This window comes from Aotus nancymaae, unplaced genomic scaffold (genome assembly GCF_030222135.1).
Source record: "Aotus nancymaae isolate 86718 unplaced genomic scaffold, 86718_ANA_hifiasm-v0.15.2.pri h1tg000007l, whole genome shotgun sequence".
Classification (NCBI taxonomy): Eukaryota; Metazoa; Chordata; class Mammalia; order Primates; family Aotidae; genus Aotus; species Aotus nancymaae.
In genome coordinates this window covers 38,804,034-38,824,200 of record NW_026988418.1, presented here as the reverse complement: position 1 = coordinate 38,824,200, position 20,167 = coordinate 38,804,034, and the positions used below count along the sequence as shown (strand labels likewise).

General features: G+C 34.2%; 2 protein-coding genes across 2 annotated transcripts in view; one reads left to right on the top strand and one right to left on the bottom strand.

The window, feature by feature from the left end:
- The first annotated feature begins 1,195 nt into the window (after positions 1 to 1,195).
- ASB17 (ankyrin repeat and SOCS box containing 17) lies at positions 1,196 to 13,213 on the top strand. Its single transcript, XM_012442489.2, has 3 exons — positions 1,196 to 1,709; positions 10,394 to 10,673; positions 12,928 to 13,213. The coding sequence occupies exons 1-3, from the start codon at positions 1,309 to 1,311 to the stop codon at positions 13,132 to 13,134; spliced, it is 888 nt and encodes a 295-aa protein (XP_012297912.2). The 5' UTR covers positions 1,196 to 1,308; the 3' UTR covers positions 13,135 to 13,213.
- Positions 13,214 to 18,505: 5,292 nt separating this feature from the next.
- MSH4 (mutS homolog 4) overlaps positions 18,506 to 20,167 on the bottom strand; it is a 99,948-nt gene continuing 98,286 nt past the window's right edge. Inside the window, exon 20 of the mRNA XM_012442550.2 lies at positions 18,506 to 19,050. Coding sequence (XP_012297973.2) covers positions 18,859 to 19,050 — 192 coding nt within the window. The 3' untranslated portion in view covers positions 18,506 to 18,858. The remainder of the gene's footprint in view (positions 19,051 to 20,167) is intronic.

Genomic DNA, 20,167 nt, shown 5'->3' with positions numbered 1-20,167 from the left:
CAATATTAGTGGAAGTACAGTAAATCTAAAGTTATAATTTTTCTTACTAAAGAGACATCATTCATGTGATTGAAAGAAAAATATGGAAAGGAAAAAGAAAATATTTAATTACCTTTTAAAATGCTAATACATACACCCAAGGTTGTTAACTCTGATCACTCTGTGAATGGTATAAAAAGGTGGCTGAAAAATTAACTACAGAATAATGATAAAAAACAACCATAACATCTTTCCCCTTTATTGTACTGTGGCAAGGACACCATATCAAGCTTGAAGTATTTTTCATGCCTAAATTGTATACATTCTGCCTGGTTTATAGAGGAATAATTTCTCTAAAATTTAAAGTTCTAAAAGTCTTTAAATTTTGGTTAGTATTGTATGATATCCTTTCTCTTAAATAAAATAAATGGGTTACTTAGCTGAATATGCTGGCAAGTTACCTTACCTATGTATGCCTCAGTCAGGCAAGGGCCTCAAGCCTGTAATTCTAGCACTTTGGGAGGCTGAGGCAGGCAGATCACTTCAGCTTGGGAGCACAAGACCAGCATGGCCAACATGGCATAACTCTGTCTCTACAAAAAAATACAAAAATTAGCTGGGCATGGCATTGCATGCCTGTAGTCCTAGTTACTTGGGAAAAAGGTGGGAGAGTCACTTGAGCCCAGGAGGCCAAGCCCACAGTGAGCCATGATCGTACCACTGCACTCCAGCTTGGGTGACAGACTGAGACCCTGCTCAGAAAACAAAAACAAAAAACAACAAAAACTACCATGAAGCCTCAATTTCCTCAACTATAAGATAGGGGAAAATAGTCGATGATGATTAAGTGAGAGCATACAGTATTCATGCAGAACATGTGAACAACACTTGAATTTATTCAGTCTAGCAATCATTTTCTGCTTATATAATGTCCACAAAGGATAATTAATCTGTTTATTACTATTATTTAGTCTACTGCAGAAACATGCAGAACTTGAGAAATATGCTAGCTACCTTGAACTGAATTCTTAGAAAATTAAATATATTATCTTAGCTTTCATGCATGCCATTTCTGTCCAACATGTCTCTTTCAAATGTCACCAGTTACATATAATATCTCCAATCTCTGACCTATGCTGGTGACAAATCTCCACCTATTGTGATGTCATCCATTACTTTATGGTAATATCTCACATATTTTTCCTGGTTACAGTTTAAAGGGCACTTCTGTTTGTGGAGTAAAGCCTACCACATTGTCAAACTATGTAACTGGAGGATTACAGTATGCTCATCTCTGATTTTATTTCTACACTGCTGCTATAAGTAACAATGAGTAAATCGACTAAATTATGTCGTAAGACTTCTTGTCCAAGAAGCAACATATTCTGTAATCTCCTTGACAAAATTGTTAAAAGACCCTCTTTGCAGTTTTTGGGTCAGTGGGGATATCACTGTTATGAACCTAGGATTTACAGGTCACTGGCAAAAATTCTGATGTATGTGGACTTGGATGGTTTTGACGCTCTACTCACAGATTACATTGCATTTGTGGAAAAATCAGGATACCGTTTTGAAGTAAGTTTTAACCTCGACTTTACGGAAATATGTGTGAATACAATTCTGTACTGGGTTTTTGCCAGAAAAGGTAATCCTGACTTTGTGGAATTGCTTCTCAAGAAGACAAAAGACTATGTTCAAGACAGAAGCTGTAACCTGTCACTGATATGGAGGTAATAATCTCACATGTTTTCACTATAGAATAAGAAAATTTATCTTTAGGAGAGTAGAATGCTTCTTTTTTCTAAAATTAATATGAATAGTGGCTATATGTGAAATAAGGAATTCTCACCTAATTGCTTGACTATTTGTTCACTCCTTTACTCTTTATGTATTTCATTTTTACCTATATGTACATTATTATGTACCTATAAATCATTAGTGATTCTGTTCTACACAGCCTACATGTTAGTGCTAAACAACAAGTTTCTCTAAACAAAGACACTTGATTATGTAATACTATGATCTCCTATTTCTGAGAATCCTGAGATTTTATATTTATATATGTTTATAAGCTGACTTTCAAAGTACAATTGGGAATATGCACACATCTTCACAAAGTAATACTATTAAACACAGCAATTCCCTATTTGTGTGTGTTAAACATTGATAAATTGGACCCCAAATTCTCCAAATTTGAGCACAATGAAGGTCAAGTACCTGATGCTATTATAGGGCCGAATTTTTATAGTCTTCACATATCAATCTACCTAATGCATACTACTGAGTATCTCATGAAAATAAAATCTCCAATGTATCATCTTGATAGAGCCTGTAATATAGATTCTAAAGTTACCTAGTTTGCACTAACTTTAATTTATTCTTTGATTTTAGATATTCATCTGAATAAAACAAACATGCATGTGTTCATTCATTCAGCAAAGTATTTATTGATCACCTTACTATGTATGCAGCACCGTATTAGGTGCAATGATAAATGCATGTATGCAATGAAAAACAAAAGTGACAAAATCAGTTAAAGACTAAATCAATTTAGGTTCTGACTAAAGCAGAGTTTTCTCTTGTTTGTGCATCACTATGGTATTGGAGAACCACTGGATTTCATTTCTTAATGATTACTAAAGTACATGAACTGACAGCTGTGGTTTGGAAACAACAGTAAACAAAACTACTGAATAGTACTTTGTGTTTTAAGCAACTATTATATTTGTAACTACAGAAGAGATCGGCAAAGCTTCTAAAGCTGACTGTCACTAGCTGGGCTAAGTAGTGCCTGTCTATAACCCTGAAAGTCCCATGAGAAAGAAAAATTGAGTCAAACAGAGGGATAGAGAATAAATTTTTACAAATTAAAAAAGGAAGCACAGAGGGGAAAGCTGGAACGAAAATGAAACAAAGAGAAACACTGTAGAACATGATAGAGTACCATTAATAACAGTCTTAAGACAGGTTTAAAATTAATAAATTTCAATTTAGATGCATCCACAAGGTAAAACCCATTACAGGCCAGTTCTACTGATCACAACATCATTTGGACCTTTCAGAATCATAGAATTTTAAATTTGGATGGAGCCTAAGAATTCATTAGCAGACCTTTACTCTGGACAGCAACCCTCTGCAGGGCATCACTTGTTGATGCTCATTGGTCTCTTCTTACATAAACCATTCCTTTGCCTTGGGGGTCCTTGTTTTTCCAAGTTCATTCCTGCCTGTAAGGCCTCATAATACTGTTCCCTCTGCCTGAAAAATTTGTTCACTTGGCTCTTCCTCCTCATCAGCTAGGTCACAGTATAAATATCATCTTCTCAAAGAGGCCTTTCCTACTCACACAATCTAAAGAAACCACTTAGTCATTATTACAGTATTTTACTTTATTTTTCTGCACCCACTGATCACTGACCTGTTTATTTACTGTTGTTCCTTTTTTCATTGGTTCGTTTGCTCGCTATCCTTATGAATAGTGTGTGTAAAATTACGTCAGATACAAAGCAACTGTTCAATCAAGATTTTGTTGAATTAGTGAATTCTGAAACAGCTTTATTTGATTATTCTTTCTCGTACTATGCTGAAATCTGCTTGCATTTCTCCAACCCTGCCCCTGTAGCCATAAAGATCAATCTGTTAACTCTTTTCTACATGAAAACTTCTCAAATATTTGAACACACCTATTATGTCCTCATGATGAATATTACAAATTTCCTGTTGTTCTTTACTTCGACAATATCATTCTTTGGTCATCCTCCTTTGTTTACACTCTAATTTGATAATTTCCCTATTATATCTCCCTGGAGGAGAGGAGATAGAATTAATGAGGGAAAGAAATTCAAGTTTGTTCATTTTCACCACAAACCTGCAAAAAACATCTAAATGCCACAGTGTGACAGATTGTAGGTGACTAAAGAAAGAAGACATCATTCCATTCAAATAATGATAATATCGCTTCTTGGCCTTTTGGCTAAGATCAAGTGTCAAATAACAATAATAATTTACTATGCATTTTCTAAGTGCCAGGCACTATGTTATTTATTGAGGATATAAAAACAAAGTAGACATATTTCCTGATTTTAGAGAGCTCACATTCTAGAAGTGAGGCATAAAGGTAAACAGCAATTATAACTACTCCATAGGTACAAAAATAGAAGCATGTACAGGTAGAGAGAGCAGAGAAGGAAACTGTTAACAGGGAGGAATAGGTATCTGAGAAGGCTCACTAGAATAGGTGATGTCTTAAACTGATTTTTAAAAGACAACAGAGAGTTTTTTCTTCTGTTCCCTTGAAGACATATAATCTAGATAGAAAGAGGATGACTGAAACTAGGGGAGATACAAACAACATTGTTGTATCCAATGACTACAAGCAGTTTAGTAATAGCTAGAGAGTGAGATTGGAATCAGGTAGTAAGAGAAATGAAGACTGGAATTGAAAGAATGAAGGACTTTGTAGGCCAGACTGAGGAACATGAAATTTATACCACACGTAATGCCTGGCCAGTGAAGGTCAACTTGTAGAATTAAAAAGATTCATCAGCCCCCATTTGAAGACTCGATTTTGGGAACATAGGCTGCAGCTAGGGTAGGGAAACCAGTTAGCAGACTACTCAAGCACTACAAGTACAATGTTCTGTGCAGGAAGAGTTGGGGGAAAGTGATCTAATTTTTTCAAAGGGAGGTGATTAGAGAAGATCCCTGAGGCTAACTTTGCATAACATGCATAGTGTGTGTACTTAGTTTACACGTGTATTTATAATAGTTTTGAGGGGAGAACTAATTCTGCTCTACCAACATCCCTCCCAACCTCTGGTCGCCCTTTGATACTACAACTGTCCAGGTAAATTGTAATGAGAACTTAAACTGAAACAATAGCAGTGGGAGAAAGGAGAGAGATCTTTAGACAAAATAACAAGACACAGTAAGTGATCAGAATTAGAGGATCTCAGAGAAAAAAGAGTTAATCTTCAGATTTCTAAATTTTGAGAGTGGTTGAAAATTGTATTAGTTTCCTGTTGCTCCTGCAACAAATTGCCACAAACTTAGTGGCTTAAAACAACACAAATTTACAGTTTAGTTCTTATAGTTCTGGAGATCAGAAGTCCAAAATGAGTCATATAGAACTAAATCAAATTGTTAGTAGGTCTGGTCCCTTATGGAGGCTCTAGGGAAGAATCTGTTTCCTTGCCTTTGCCAGCTTTCAGAGGCCATCTACATTCCTTGGCTGATGGCCTCTTCATCTTCAAAGCTAGCACTATAATGTCATCATATCTTATTCACTAACTCTGCTTCCAACATTCTCTGCACTTACAAGGACTCCTGCAATTATATGGGCCCACCTAGTTAATCTCCCACCTCAAGATCTTAATCTTATCTGCAAAGTCATATTTGCCATACTGAGGGGCCATTATTCAGCCTACCAAAATGGTCATACCACAAACTTATCAAGATAAAATATTACAAAAAACCTAAGTTTTGGAAATATGAGTTTGCACTGCCTAATGGATATCCAGGTAGAGATGTGCAGTACATGGCTAGATATACAGTACCATCCTTAATGTTTCTTTTACATCTCACATCTATGTTAGGATATCTGTTGTTCTACCTGCAAATAATATACAGCATCTGGCTGCCTACACTACTATGTTCCAAGCTAAGTGATTTCCTTCCTTCTATCCTGTAACAAATTCTCAACAAATGGCAGATCACATTACTCTTCTACTGAAAACATCCAGTGGCTTGTCCATTCGGTTTAGAGTAAAAGGGGACGTTCATACAGTGACTCATAAAGCTCTAAATAATGTGGCATCCTATTACCTCTGTCCTCTTTGAGCCACACTCGTTCCCTTATTCTCCCTTCACCACTCCAGGCACACTTTTCCACCATAGGGCCATGAAATATCCAAATGGTTAACTTCCTCACCACCTTCTTATCTTTGTTCAAATGTCATCTTTCAATAATGCACTCTCCTATCATCCTATTTAATTTTTTTTTTTTTTTTTTTTTTTTGAGACGGAGTTTCGCTCTTCTTACCCAGGCTGGAGTGCAATGGCACAATCTCGGCTCACCGCAACCTCCGCCTCCTGGGTTCAGGCAATTTTCCTGCCTCAGCCTCCTGAGTAGCTGGGATTACAGGCACGCGCCACCATACCCAGCTAATTTTTTGTATTTTTAGTAGAGACGGGGTTTCACCATGTTGACCAGGATGGTCTCGATCTCTTGACCTCGTGATCCACCCGCCTCGGCCTTCCAAAGTGCTGGGATTACAGGCGTGAGCCACTGTGCCCAGCCCCTATTTAATATTTTTAAATGCCCTAACTGTACCCACCCACAGCATATCCATACTTACTCTGCTCTACTTTTTTTCCCAAGCACTTATCAACATCTAATATAAAATTTGCTTGTTTACCATGTTCATCCTATGTTGTTGTTAATCATTCACTATAATATAAGCAAGACAGTAGGGATATTTATTTTGTTTCCTGATATAAAATAACCCAAGCACCTAAAACAGTTCCTGGCATATAGTATGCATTCAATATTTGTTGAAATAAATAAATGGACAGGAATTGAAGTAATGGTCATAAATGAAATTTCCTGGGAATAGTCAAATAAAATTGGTCTAAAGGCCATGAATACTTACTTGGATGTTGAGAGCAGAGGAAGAGGAGCCAGTGAAAGACGGTTGAGGAGAAATACCCAAAGAGATAAATAGGTTACTTGGAGAGACTAGCCCAACTGAGTAAAAGGAAAACAAAGTGTTAAGAAAGTCAACTATGTGAAATACCATACACATAAAATTGTTATGGAGAAGCATCTATCAGATTTTTCAGAAATAGAAGGAGAATTAGAAGGGAAAAAATTAGAAATAATTATAGCTAAAAAACAGAATCATTCTCTGAATGTCTATATGGAAATATTATGCCCCATTTCATAAGCATTATGACAGGTTTTCAGATACTGAGGGTTCAGTTCATTAACCTCACATTTAAAAACTAATTCTTGCTTTGCTTGCTGTACTTCATCCATATAAGTACTGCTATAATTAACTGTCAGTACAGATTAAGCAAATTCTGGTTTACAGTAACATACTCTTTAAACATGAGGATTAATCATATGTCATTTGAGTACAGATTAGACTTTTAAATCTCATTTTAAATCTATTTGAGTTTTACTTCAGTATTCATTCAATATCTTCTAAAGGTAATGTCAATCTTAGTATCTTAGAATCAACTAATATCTCTAAATCTTAATAATGACCACTTATGGTATATTTTGTCTCCTAAGTCTCTCAAATTCCCATACTTACAGGGTTCTTAAGTCAAATATTTTCTTAAGGACTAGTGAGATGAATACATTAAATTAAAGTTTAAGTAACTGCACATCAACAAAAATCTTATTAGGCCTGAAAGCTACAGGACAAATTCAAGGAATTTTTTACTATCACATATATATAGTCAAAATTTCCAGTAAAAAATTTCCAATTAACAAATATTTGAGTGCCTAATGTGGGCCCATCATTGTTCTAGGCACTTAAATATATAGTCGTGAATTAAGATGAAAATTACTGTCTTTTGGGAGCTTACATTTTTGTAGATTGTTTTGCTTAACCATTTATTTTGAAGATGAGAAAATGAAAGTTTTGAGATGTTAAATAAGTTTTCCAAATGATATGAATTTATTTATTTATTTTGGAGATGGAGTTTCGCTCTTGTTGCCTCGCCTAGAATGCAACCTCCGCCTCCCAGGTTCAAGCAATTCTCCTGCCTCAGCCTACAGAGTAGCTGGGATTACAGGCATGCATCACCATGCCAGGCTAATTTTGTATTTTTAATAGAGACAGGGTTTCTCCATGTTGGTCAGGCTGGCCTCAAACTCCTGACCTCAGGTGATCCACCCGCCTCAGCCTCCCACAGTGCTGGAATTACAGGCATGAGCCACCGCTCCTGGCCATTATATGAATTTAATGTAGTTATGTACAAAGTGCCCTGAGGAGTATGAGGTATATCAGGGTAATCAAAGAAAACTTCACAAAAGAGTTTATTAGACAAGGTCTCATAAAGATGAGCTAGACTTATCGCAAAATTGAGAAAAAAAAGGTGGGGTAGAAGAATATATACAAAGCAAAGTAATGTGAAAGACCTGGATGCAGTGACGGTTTGGAAAACTGCATACCAATGATAGATAATTTAGAAAGAGAAATAGTTTAGAAGTTCTCTATGTGTTCGAAGTATTTATAAAAAGAAAGGATGAGATGTCCAGGACATTACTGGTCTGGAGATGATTCCAAGAGAGAGAGGAAATAATACATATCCATATTTTTATGTATATACATACATATATATCCTCTTTGTATACGTATTTGTGTGTGTATATATACATCTATGTATATATGAAAGTATAGTCCCAGTGACAGAGTTATGACAAAAACCTACATCTTGATTTCTAAAATGCTACTTTGCACTACACTACACTATTTTTTTAATTACAAAATCCTGGCATCAGAGTTTGGTGAAGCTCTGGACATAAACTAGTTGGTCCAGTGACTTTCCAACTATATACTTTTTGGATTCCTAAACAAGACCCAGTAGGGGTAAGGGCTCTAGGACTTCAACCAGAAAAACTCTCTTTTCTTAGTTTTGTCAGATTCTTCAAAAACAGTTTGAAAACAGTTCATCTATTACAAAACATTTATTTCCTATAGCTGGTTCAGGTATAGCAATCCCCCAGTGCTTGTTTATGCTTGTGCCTAAAACATTCTTTTGAATCTTTTTATTGGAAAACAACTGCTAATCTTTCGAATCAGTTTCTGGATAACCTACAGAAAATGACCATTTCAGATAGAGTTAAGTACCCCTCCTCAGAGCTACTACAGTACCTGAACATGCTTCTATCACTGTGATTATCACCTTGTATTGCCTTTACACAATTTCTTGTGTTTTCCTTACTAGATTATAATAATAATGAAGAACTATATCTTTCATCTTGGTGTATCTACTCCTCTGTACACTCTAGACAAGCAAGTGTTAAATAGGTAATGAGGGAATGAGCAAATAAGTACATAAATGCTTGTAGAAACAGATGTAAAGAGGCCAACTTGCCCAAGATCACACAACTTGCCCAATTAGAAGAGTCAAAATTTAGAACCTAGAACACTTGCCTCTGTTGTTTATACCATTATACCATGCTGCCTCCCATTTTACCTAAGTACTATATATGCAATCTTAAAGTTCCCCTTTTTTCTTTTTATTTTTTTGAGACAGGGTTTCACCATGTCGGCCAGGATGGTCTTGATCTCTTGACCTTGTGATCCGCCCGCCATGGCCTCCCGAAGTGCTGGAATTACAGGCGTGAGCCACCGCGCCCAGCCCCAAAGTTCCCCTTTTTTCATAAGACTTTCCTTGCTCTGAGTAGTTGTCTAAAATCAATATTTATACTTTGTGTGCTTTTCTGCCGTATTTTATTAGGCCAGTCAAGAGAATTCTAGAGACAAAAATCATTAATAAAATTTCACTTTTGTTAGCCTAAAAACCACATTACTTGGCAAAATTATGGCTTGCTAATAATTATGGCTTGCTAATAAAATCCCCTGTGGTCAAGGACACCACAACAATAGTTACACTGACCAACATATAACAGCATAAAAGTCTATTAAATGAAACAACTGCAAGAAGTATATACCATTAGAAAAGAATAAAATTTTCATTTCTGTCATAAGGGAAGGGAAATGTTTAACTCTAGCCATCATGTGGCACTCTAGGAAAAACAAGATTTCAGAGGAAATTCAAACTTTTACTCAAGAAGAAAATTCTGCACTTGAGGGATGTGATATAGCTCTCACTATAATTTACATTTCCTAAGCTCGACCAATTCTAATTTTATTAAAGTGAAAAACATAGAATAAAGATAGTTGCATTTATTCCTTTCCTAATCTCCAAACTCAATTCAAGCTCATGTCTGATATATGATCAAGAACAAAAACAAAAAGATATGCAAATGATCACATTCTTTTCTATTAATAAACTTAAATCAAAAAGGTCTGTCCTTCTTTTCCATTTTATTTTTTCCAGAGCTACATCAGTTTTGTAATACTGTCCTAAGCAGTATAGATTTCTTAACTAGAATTGCTATGACTAAAAGTAAACACTTTACATATATGAGAAATTGGTTTTGCTTATTTTTACAACTGTAAAAGGGGTTTAAGTGTTTGGTAGGAGTTTTCTTTTAACCTTCAGTTTGGTCTAGATTCCTAAAGTGAAAAACTTTTTTTTAAGTAATATATAAAGTTACATTTAAGACATTTAACATTTAAGATAATATTATTATTTTCCCATTACTAGTAAGACAAAGTGTTTGTCACATTTCTTAATTCTATATCCAATGAGTTTTGTTTTGTTTAATTCACAGAACTTTCACACCAGTATACTGTCCAAGCCCATTAAGTGGCATCACACCTCTCCTTTACGTAGCTCAGACAAGACAGTCAAATATCTTTAAAATATTACTGCAATATGGAATCTTAGAAAGAGAAAAAAACCCTATCAACATTGTCTTAACAATAGTACTCTACCCTTCAAGAGTGAGAGTAATGGTTGATCGTGAATTGGCTGACATCCACGAAGATGCCAAAACATGTTTGGTACTATGTTCCAGAGTACTTTCTGTCATTTCAGTCAAGAAAATAGAGGTAAGCAAAATACTGTTTTTAGGTGGAAAAAAAGGCTCAAATATCGGTGAATCTTAAAATTCAACTGTAAAGGAAATAATTCGGTTAATTTTTAATTTATAGATTACATCCAGTGACAGATCACTGAGTACATGCCTATTAAAAATAATAGGGAAATTCTCAAACAGTTCTTTACTTCTTATGTTTTTAGAAATATGAAAGAATTTTAAGTTATATGTATTTTAGTATTAAGTAGATATATATTATATCCTAATGGTATTTTTTAAACTGTTTAAGATTTCTCTGTCCTTTAACAACAAAATAAAAAAAATTTAACAGACCTCCTTTCTAGTTGAATATTTCAAAATGAGGGTTACATTTCTCCCCACAAATACAATCGTATGTCAAAAAACAGATTTTTGCATTCAAGTTCTCAAAGCAATGTCAAGCATTATAAAAATATAAATAAAGGCTTAAATTATTTGTTCAATTGAAAATATCTAATTCTCAGAAATGTGGTGATCTCCTTGGTAAGGTTTCTGGAATATATCAAGTTTAGAGAAAACAATTAACAGCATATAGGGTATGTTCCCCCTGTCAAAATGAACTGCAAGTGTTAGTATCAAATCGAATTATTCCCATTAGTAGCAAGAAATAAGTCCATTTAATAGAGAGAAAGCTACACCTATAAATTTAAACCAATCAAATTAACAAGGAATCCAGCAGTTCCCCTATCCTTTAAGGATGTGATTTCAGAAATAAACTCATAAAAGATATAACTCTACTGTTTTTTTTTTTTTCTTTAATGCCTCAGCAATGAAAGATGCCTTTCTAAGCCTTTAAAAGAATGCCTGGGCCAACTGTAAGCAAAGCAAATTTATCAAATTATTTTGGCAACTCATTTTTAAAACAAAAAGATTTTTTTTTCATTTTCAGAAACTTGCTTGTCCTTGGTCCAGTATTAGTCCTGCACAATTGTTACATAACATATAAATTCTCAGCAAGTTCCATGAATGCTATTCCTGAGATACAACCCCAGTAGAAAAGCACTAGGATAGAGTGAGTTGACCAAAATCACCTGCCTAAGTGGCAAAAAATTTATAGCTGGGTTCCAATCAATTGCAGTTTGATAAAGTAAAATAGCATTGAGCGAGAAGACAAAGAGTAGCATTAAAACTGCGTAAAGAACACTAAATACCTCTGTTCTGCATTTCCACACTTCCCAGTAGTTTTCCCTATCACAGCACATATTTTTTATTGTAAATGTATGTTTAGATATTTCCACCTCTACACCATGAGTCTTGCAAGCACAGAGGCTGTATCTATTTTACCTACCCTAGCAATTATCCCAAGCACCTACCACAATGTTAAGTATATATTGTTTAATAGTTAAATAATTGAATAAATAATGAATGCATTATATATGTAATATAATTAGATAAGAAATAGTGTCATGTAGCCTGTGGAGTATATGTTCTAATGGAGAATATTCCTGTAATACAGCAATGTCTTTTCCTCCTAAGTCAATCTGTTGACATTTGACCTGTAAGATTAATTTTAAAAGATGCTTTTCTAAACCTTTAAAAGACATCTTTAGGCCGGACGCCATGGCTCACGCCTGTAATCCCAACACTTTGGGAGGTCAGGGCAGGAGGATCACTTGAGCCCAGAATTTCGAGACCAGCCTGGGCAACACAGTGAGACCTCGTCTCTATGGGAAAAAAAAAAAAAAAAAAAAAAAAGGACAACTTTTCTTTTGGACAGGCCTCCTGGGTCTATATATGAAGCTTTACTCTACAATGGAAACCTTACTCTACAATGGATATCTCCTGGGAAACCTTTAGGACTTACATTGTCTGTGTCCAATCCCAGACTAGTTGAATCAGAATTTGTGGAGTAGGGCCTGAGCACTAGTATTTTTTATAGTTTCACAGATAATTCTACTATGTGGCTAAGTTGACCATAACTACTCTGCAGGAAGAAGTTGATAAAATATAAGTACAATCCAACTAAAATTAAAAACTTGTTCAGATTCATAGTTGTAAAAAATTTTTGCCTTGTGTCCTTAGACATATAGATTATTTAAAGTTTATCCTTGTGAAAAAAATGGAAATAAAATACTTGCCTCTAGTAAAAAATACTTTGGAAAAAAGTTATAAGGGTTTTATAAATTTATAATCTCTTTTCTAAATTTAAATTAAAAATAAGTGTTAATAATTTAGACTAATCCAAATTACAAAACATTACAAAAGTAAAACATTTTGCTTTTCTTCAGACACAGCTGAGTTTAGGAAGACGTCCAATTATTTTGAATTGGTTTGACTACATTCCTTCAACAAGATACAAAGATCCATGTGAACTATTACATCTTTGCAGAGTTACCATCAGGAATCAACTATTAACCAACAATATGCTCCCAAATGGAATATTTTCACTTCTAATTCCTGCTCGTCTACAGAACTATCTGAATTTAGAAATCTAACACACATCAATGTCCTAAGTTCCTTAACAATGCTTACCAATGTATGACTTAGAAGTTAATAAAAATTAACTTCAAGTAAGTTTTTATTGCATTGAACATTCATTTAGAAAATATATTTTCACACAACATCTTAATTGGATAACTTTTTACTCAATATGTGACTCTGCCTACTACCTTCTATACAATGGAATAAATTATATGCATTTTACACAAGGAGAAATGAACTATTTTGATCCAAATTACATCAAAATGAAAATATAGGTTAAATCTGTATGTTCTTTCATCACAAAGAAACTTAACCTAAAAAAACAGAGCTCTGAGCTCCTCAGCTGTGACACAAATCTACTGTGTCCACATCTACTTGGACCACTCCGTATCCTGGAGGGTGGATCTAAGTGGAATTGACAAAAGCATGAATCTTATGCTACTTGCTAATGCCATTAGTAATAAAATCCTTTGTTTCTAACCAGGAATTTCTTGTCCTCTTACAGCAAGCATGAAGATATAGCAGGCTAAACTGCTTGCTTGCAGTTAGGGTAAAAATATCAGACTTGTCATAGTTCTTGACAATGAGCACCTGTTCCCATCTTTTCACTATATATTTTAGGACCTGTCTTATCAAATTATGGCAGATAGTAGCAGTTTCCACTGTCCACTCACAGACTGGGTACTATCAAAGCATGACAATTCATAGAAGGAGTGTTCACTCTGGTACTATACTAACATAAACTGTGTGAATATTATTACACTTTCTAAAGAACAGAATGTAAATAGTAAAGTAGCAAAGACATGGAGCAATATAACAAGATTACTTGCTTTTTCTTGCCCTTCACTTTCATTTAGGTGAAGTAAAAATACATTATAGGATTGAATTATAGAAATGTTTATTTATATACTTTATTAAAATGTTTTTAACTGAGCATATTTTAAATATAGAAGTACATATTATACACAGGTTTTTCATATGAATATTTCCTTTACTATAAAATGTAAAATAGCTGTATATTTTGCTTAAAAATAAGTTAATATAAAGAAAGCCTAAAAGCTACCTTTAAAGAAACACTAGATTGCTGATCCAGATGAAGTGATTTGTCTGGCCAAATATCTTAGCAAATCTTTTTACATTTATTCTCTAATTTCCATCCTTTTCTTCCATCCTTCTATTCATATGTCTTCAACTCTAAGTAAATTAACAAATTTGGTCTAGTCTTCACTTTTATTGACCATAGCTCATACCTATTCTAAAAGGTGGGCAACAAGCAGCATCTAAGTTTCAGGAATTTCTTCCTACTGGAATTCTGATTACTTCCCTATTTCTCAACATGATCAATCCACCATCACTCAGAATCATACTGAACTCTTCCCTTCTGTATTAGTTTCCTAGAGATGTCATAACGAAGTACCACACACTGGGTACTTTATTTCTTATCTCACAGTTATGAATCCTAAAAGTCTAAAATCAAGGTGTCACCAGGGCCCCCCTCCCTCTGAAGTTTTTATGAGAATTCTTCCCTATCTCTTTCTAGCTTCTAGTGGTTTCCTTTCCTTGGCTTGTAGATGCACCATTTCAATTCTTTTTTTTTTTCCATATGGTTTTACCCTCTGTCTTCATGTGATCTTATAAGAACAGCTGTCATATCTTACCTGATTACATTTGCAATAATCCTATTTCCAAACAACATCACATTCTAAGGTATTGAGGGTTAGAATTTGAACATATCTTTTTTGTTGTTGTCACATTTAAAATTTTTTTTGTCTTTATTTTTAAGTTCAGGTGTATATGTGCAAGACGTGCAGGTTTGTTACATAGCTAAATGTGTGCCATGGTGGTTTGCTGCACAGATCATTATATCACCTACATATTAAGCCCAGCATCCATTAGTTGTTCTTCCTGATGCTCTCTCTCTCCCATCTCCACCCTCTGCCAGACCCCAGCGTGTGTTATTCCCCTCCATGTGTCCATGTGTTCTCATCATTTAGCTCCCACTTATAAAAGTGAGAACATGCAGTTTTGGACTTCTGTTCCTGCATTAGTTTGCTGAGGATAATGGCCTCCAGCTCCATCCATGTTCCTGTAAAGGAAATATCTTTCAAATCAATGTCTCCTCTCTCTCAGACACTCTGCCCACTCAACTCTTCCTCCTCCTACAAGCATCTGTCCCATTCCCATCATTTCTACCTTTAACCCTCATCAACTTTACTAAAATAGTCTCTTAAACTATTTGTTCTCCTTAACTCTGGTTTCAACTGCCCATTTAAAAATCATTCATGCTAACTCCCAGATGATCTTATTAAGGTGCAAATCTAATCATGTTATACCACCATCACTACTACCACCATCCCTTGCCAACCCCCCAAGGGCAAACACACCTTAAAACTCTACAGTGGTTTATAGGAGAAACTGATAGAAAGCACTGAGCCTCACTCTCTCATATGCTCTGTATCCTCTAGTTAAACCAGGCTGCTTATTGTTTCACATATCTTTGCTTACACATATGCTAATCTATCTAAAATGCCTTTTCCTTCCTAAAAACCCAATATATCTTATCCTTTAAATTCCGTTTGACCAACAAACGTTACATACTCTTGGTTCCATTGCCTTAAACATTTCTCTATTTTGGTACTTATCACATAGTGCTCCAATTCTAATATATGTGTTTTTTTTTCCTCTTTATTACACCTGAGGATCTCAAAGTCAAATGTCCTATCTCTTGTACTACTAACACCTAATATGTTGCCTGGTCCATAGAAAAGAGTTATTGAATTAGATTTGTTTTATGGTTTTCTAAAAGTAATACTTATTCTAAAACTTTGCTTGAAGGAACAGATGTTAAAATATGCTATCAGAGAGGGTAGACTAAAAGCAGTTAAAAAAACATAAAAAAAAAATAAAACATCACTGCTGGCTAAAAAATTATCAGAATAGCTTTATTTATTTATTTTTTTTAAAAAAAGCATTACTACGCACCTATTAAAATGGATCAATTAAAAAGGGAAAAGAAAGCTGACAATACCAAGTATTAGTGAACATGAGGAGCAATTGGAACTCACACATAGCTGATGAGAATGAGAAATGGTAAAGAGTAAAAAAAAAAAAAAAGAAAAAAAAAGAGAATGAGAAATGGTATGGCCACTCTGGAAAAGTCTGGCAGCTTCTTATGAAGCAAAACATACACTTACCATATGACACAGCTATTTCACTCCTATTTAATCTAGATAAATGAAAATTTATGCTTCCCCAAAACCCTGTATAGGAAGGTTTACAGTAGCTTTATTCATAATCAGGGAAAACTAAAAACTCGAATGACCCTCAGTGAATGAAAGGACAACAAACTCTGGCACATATAAACAATGAAATAATTGTCAGCAATAAAAAGGCACAGCAACTTGTAAAGGTTCCAGTGCATTATGCAAAAGAAGCCAGTCTCAAAAGGTTACACACTATATAGATTCATTTGTTGGACATTCTGGGAAAAACCAAAACTATAGGGAAAGAAGACAGGCCTGTAATTGCTGGGTTAAAGTTAAGGGTCAGGGAAGGATTTGACTACAAAGGAACAGCACCAAGCAAGTCTTTTGGGGTGATAGAACTGTTCTGTATTCTGATTTTGCTGGTAGTTATGTGAATCTATAAATGTACAAAATTCATAAGACTGTACATCAAAAAATTTAATTTTACTGAATATAAACATAAAAATAAATGTGTTACTTCCTAGGCATGAGAATAAACTGTGTTTATTCTCTACCCCCCGCATATTTTACCCCTAAACTTCAAAAAGACTATCTTATGTAGGATTTTATCCTGTGAGGAGAAAGGTGGAACAGACTAAAATAATGGCTTATGGGTGGAATTAAAGGAGTTTGCTAACACATTATGGGCATTTACCTTGAAAGAATGGATTATGAGATAATGATCTATAATATTAGAAAAAGGCAAAGGCAAAGAGTAACAAAAGAGTAAAGCAAACAGATCTTAAAATTAAGAAATGAATTGTCTCCCTAGTATTCACCTTCATTCCATAGTCCCATGACATAATAATTATATCTTTGATTTGCTTTTTTGTATGTTTCTGCTACACACAAAATGGTTTAAGAAAAAGTAATTTAATTTTAAGAAGATAGCCTATTTTTATTTCAGTATCTCAATTCTAAAATAAAAGTCATTAATCATTTGGCTGTGGTTTTTGCATCAAAAGCTTTAATTGATAAAAATTTCTTAAAAGTTGGGTGGAATCCACTTTGGGAGGCTGAGGCGGGTGGATCACAAGGTCAAGAGGTCGAGACCATCCTGGTCAACATGGTGAAACCCTGTCTCTACTAAAAATACAAAAAATTAGCTGGGCATGGTGGCATGTGCCTGTAATCCCAGCTACTCAGGAGGCTGAGGCAGGAGAATTGCCTGAACCCAGGAGGCGGAGGTTGCGGTGAGCCGAGATTGCACCATTGCACTCCAGCCAGGGTAACAAGAGCGAAACTCCGTTTAAAAAAAAAAAAAAAAAAAAAATTCAAAAGTTGGGTGGAATCTAACATTGAGGTTAAATCTAAAAAGAAGTTAATGTATTTGAGGAAATGATATTCAGCATATCTGATATGTTGCACCTGTCTCTGCTTGCCTGTTTTTTTCCCCACTGACTGTTCCTCTTCTACTTTTTATTGCTTCCTCTCTTTTCCTTCCTGCCACCCCAAACAATCTGCCATGCCTTTTTCTTCCTCAGTGTCTTCTTGAAATTTGCCACAAGCCTAAATTACCTAACTGCCTTTAGAAATGACCACACAAAATAGTATTTATTTCAGAGGCTGTGAATTAAAACATAGCTAATAGTCAAGTATAAATATTGTAATATTTTTCTAAAACATAACAATAGGGAATATAAGTAATCTAACAAGACATTTAATATATGTTGAATTGAATGTAAAACAAACAAAAAATTTACATTTATTTTTCCAAAATAATACACGTGTCATTTAAATTATGACTTTTTCAGTATACTTGGCTACTAATATTTACTTAGAATGCTGAAAGTTTAATAAAGTCAACAAATATTAATATTAAATATTATAGAATAAAATATGGCCCTAAGTGGTTTGTGAATAACATTGGGGGGTCAAACTACCGTGAATGCTGTAACTTACTGAATAAATGGTTCAAATGTATACCTTGAATTTCAGACACTTGGTTGCCCAAGAAAGGAATAACTTATCTATGTTAGGCCTTTAGGCTGAGATTACTCACTTAGCAGAGTGATTCCAAAATTACTCTGATGAACTTCAGAACCTTCCAGTGTTGGAATGTGGGGTACAAATAAATAAATTGTTGAGTCATAGGGCATTATTACTTCAGAATAGAATGTAAAAGAAAAGCTCATAAAAGTTTCCAGACCCAAAGATAAAGTTATTTATTAACCTAAGGTATTTACAATAATATTTTAAACTATAACTTGTAAGTATAAATAAACTTAGGTCTTAATTGTGAATTTTTACGAGAAAAAAGTGGTATATTATACTTTTTCCTAACATAAAAACCATTCCAAGTAGTTCTCATTTAAGTTATAATAAATATTTTTCATATATACTATATAGATGACAGTTGCGATATTAATGTAATTTTCAATTAAAATATGAAATTTAGCAAATATTATTTTCCTTATCTCTGAGGAGAAAAATAAATTCTAGGTTCCTTGAATTAAGATATATTATTACATTAGTACAAGATGTAAATTGTTACTATTCTTCAGTCTTTCCTGGAACTTGTTCAGTCCTGGGAAAATCTTCTTTGTACTTTTTCTTGAGATTACTTAAATATGTTCGTAAACTGTCTGGATCCAATTGAGAGTTTCGAGCAGTTTGAACAAGCCTAGTGGCTAGATGATACACAGCTCTCTGTCTTTCCATCTCAGGGGTACTCCTTTGGTTTTGCTGTCATTGAAAAATATACATATATATATGAATACTATACTTTTTATTTAAACGACATGTTGGCAATATTCTATCTCCTTTCATAGACATATGGAACTCAAGGGTTAACTAATTCCTTTGAATAAATCAGTTTCATCCAACAAGGAAAGAATATATAAGAAGAAATAAAAGAAATACTGTATTTGGAAGAATATAATTTCTTCTGAGTATTTGCTACTTTATCAGATCTTGTATTTTTGAAAATCACTTTTCAATAAAAAAAAGTTCTGCTAAATAGGTCAGATTTCTCAACATAATACCAAAAAGTAACAGAAAATCCACCAGAGATAGGTTCTACCAACACTTTCTCATTAAAAAGGTATGGGAAAACAGCATTGTTAATTGCTATGTGGTAATCATACTTTTAAATGATGCTCAAGTGTCCTATTCTGCTATCTTCTACTTTAATTCCCCAACAGATAAACTGGTACACAGAATGGATCACCAGAAAATTGGTTGCTCCTATAGAGAGTACATATATAGAAACTGCTGGAACCTAACAGAAAATACTACCTGAGGGGTAAATTACATTTTAAAAATAAATAATATAAATAGCTATTTAAAATTATGCCTTAATTCTTAATAAACTAAACTTCAGGATACCCAAGAAATAATATTTAAAATGGGAATGTAGAAGGCCTTTAGATACTTGGTTCTTGAATAGAACTTCAGGACTGAAAATATACCTAGAAAATTCTTATTTCTCCTCTTTGCCTGAACAAGATAGAGGAATCAGCATTTTTAATCTTAACTTTTTATGTAAACTCTTAGCGAGTTTCCCAGAAATATAATCCCTTCAACTCATAATAGCAAGCAACTCTAGATTCATTTTTTGCTTTTAAGTATAGGAACAATGAGTAAGATTTTATGAGGTAGAATAAGATTATCATATATTCACCCATCTTTCTATTTGGTACACTGATCAATTGCCAATTAGTCTATTACTAAAATTAAAAAGTTATCGAATACCTACTGTCATCTATGTTCCAGTCTTCAAAGCTTGTGTTTATGTATCTATGGGGACTACAAAAATGAATGTATACCTCACATGATTACAGAACTCAAGGAGCTTACAGTC

Excerpts from the sequence above, each read along its gene's own strand:
- ASB17 (XM_012442489.2), top strand. The coding sequence starts at position 1,309 with ATGAGTAAATCGACTAAATTATGTCGTAAGACTTCTTGTCCAAGAAGC. Across the intron at positions 1,710-10,393 it reads AACCTGTCACTGATATGGAG|AACTTTCACACCAGTATACT; the intron begins GTAATAATCTCA and ends TTTAATTCACAG. Across the intron at positions 10,674-12,927 it reads TTTCAGTCAAGAAAATAGAG|ACACAGCTGAGTTTAGGAAG; the intron begins GTAAGCAAAATA and ends GCTTTTCTTCAG.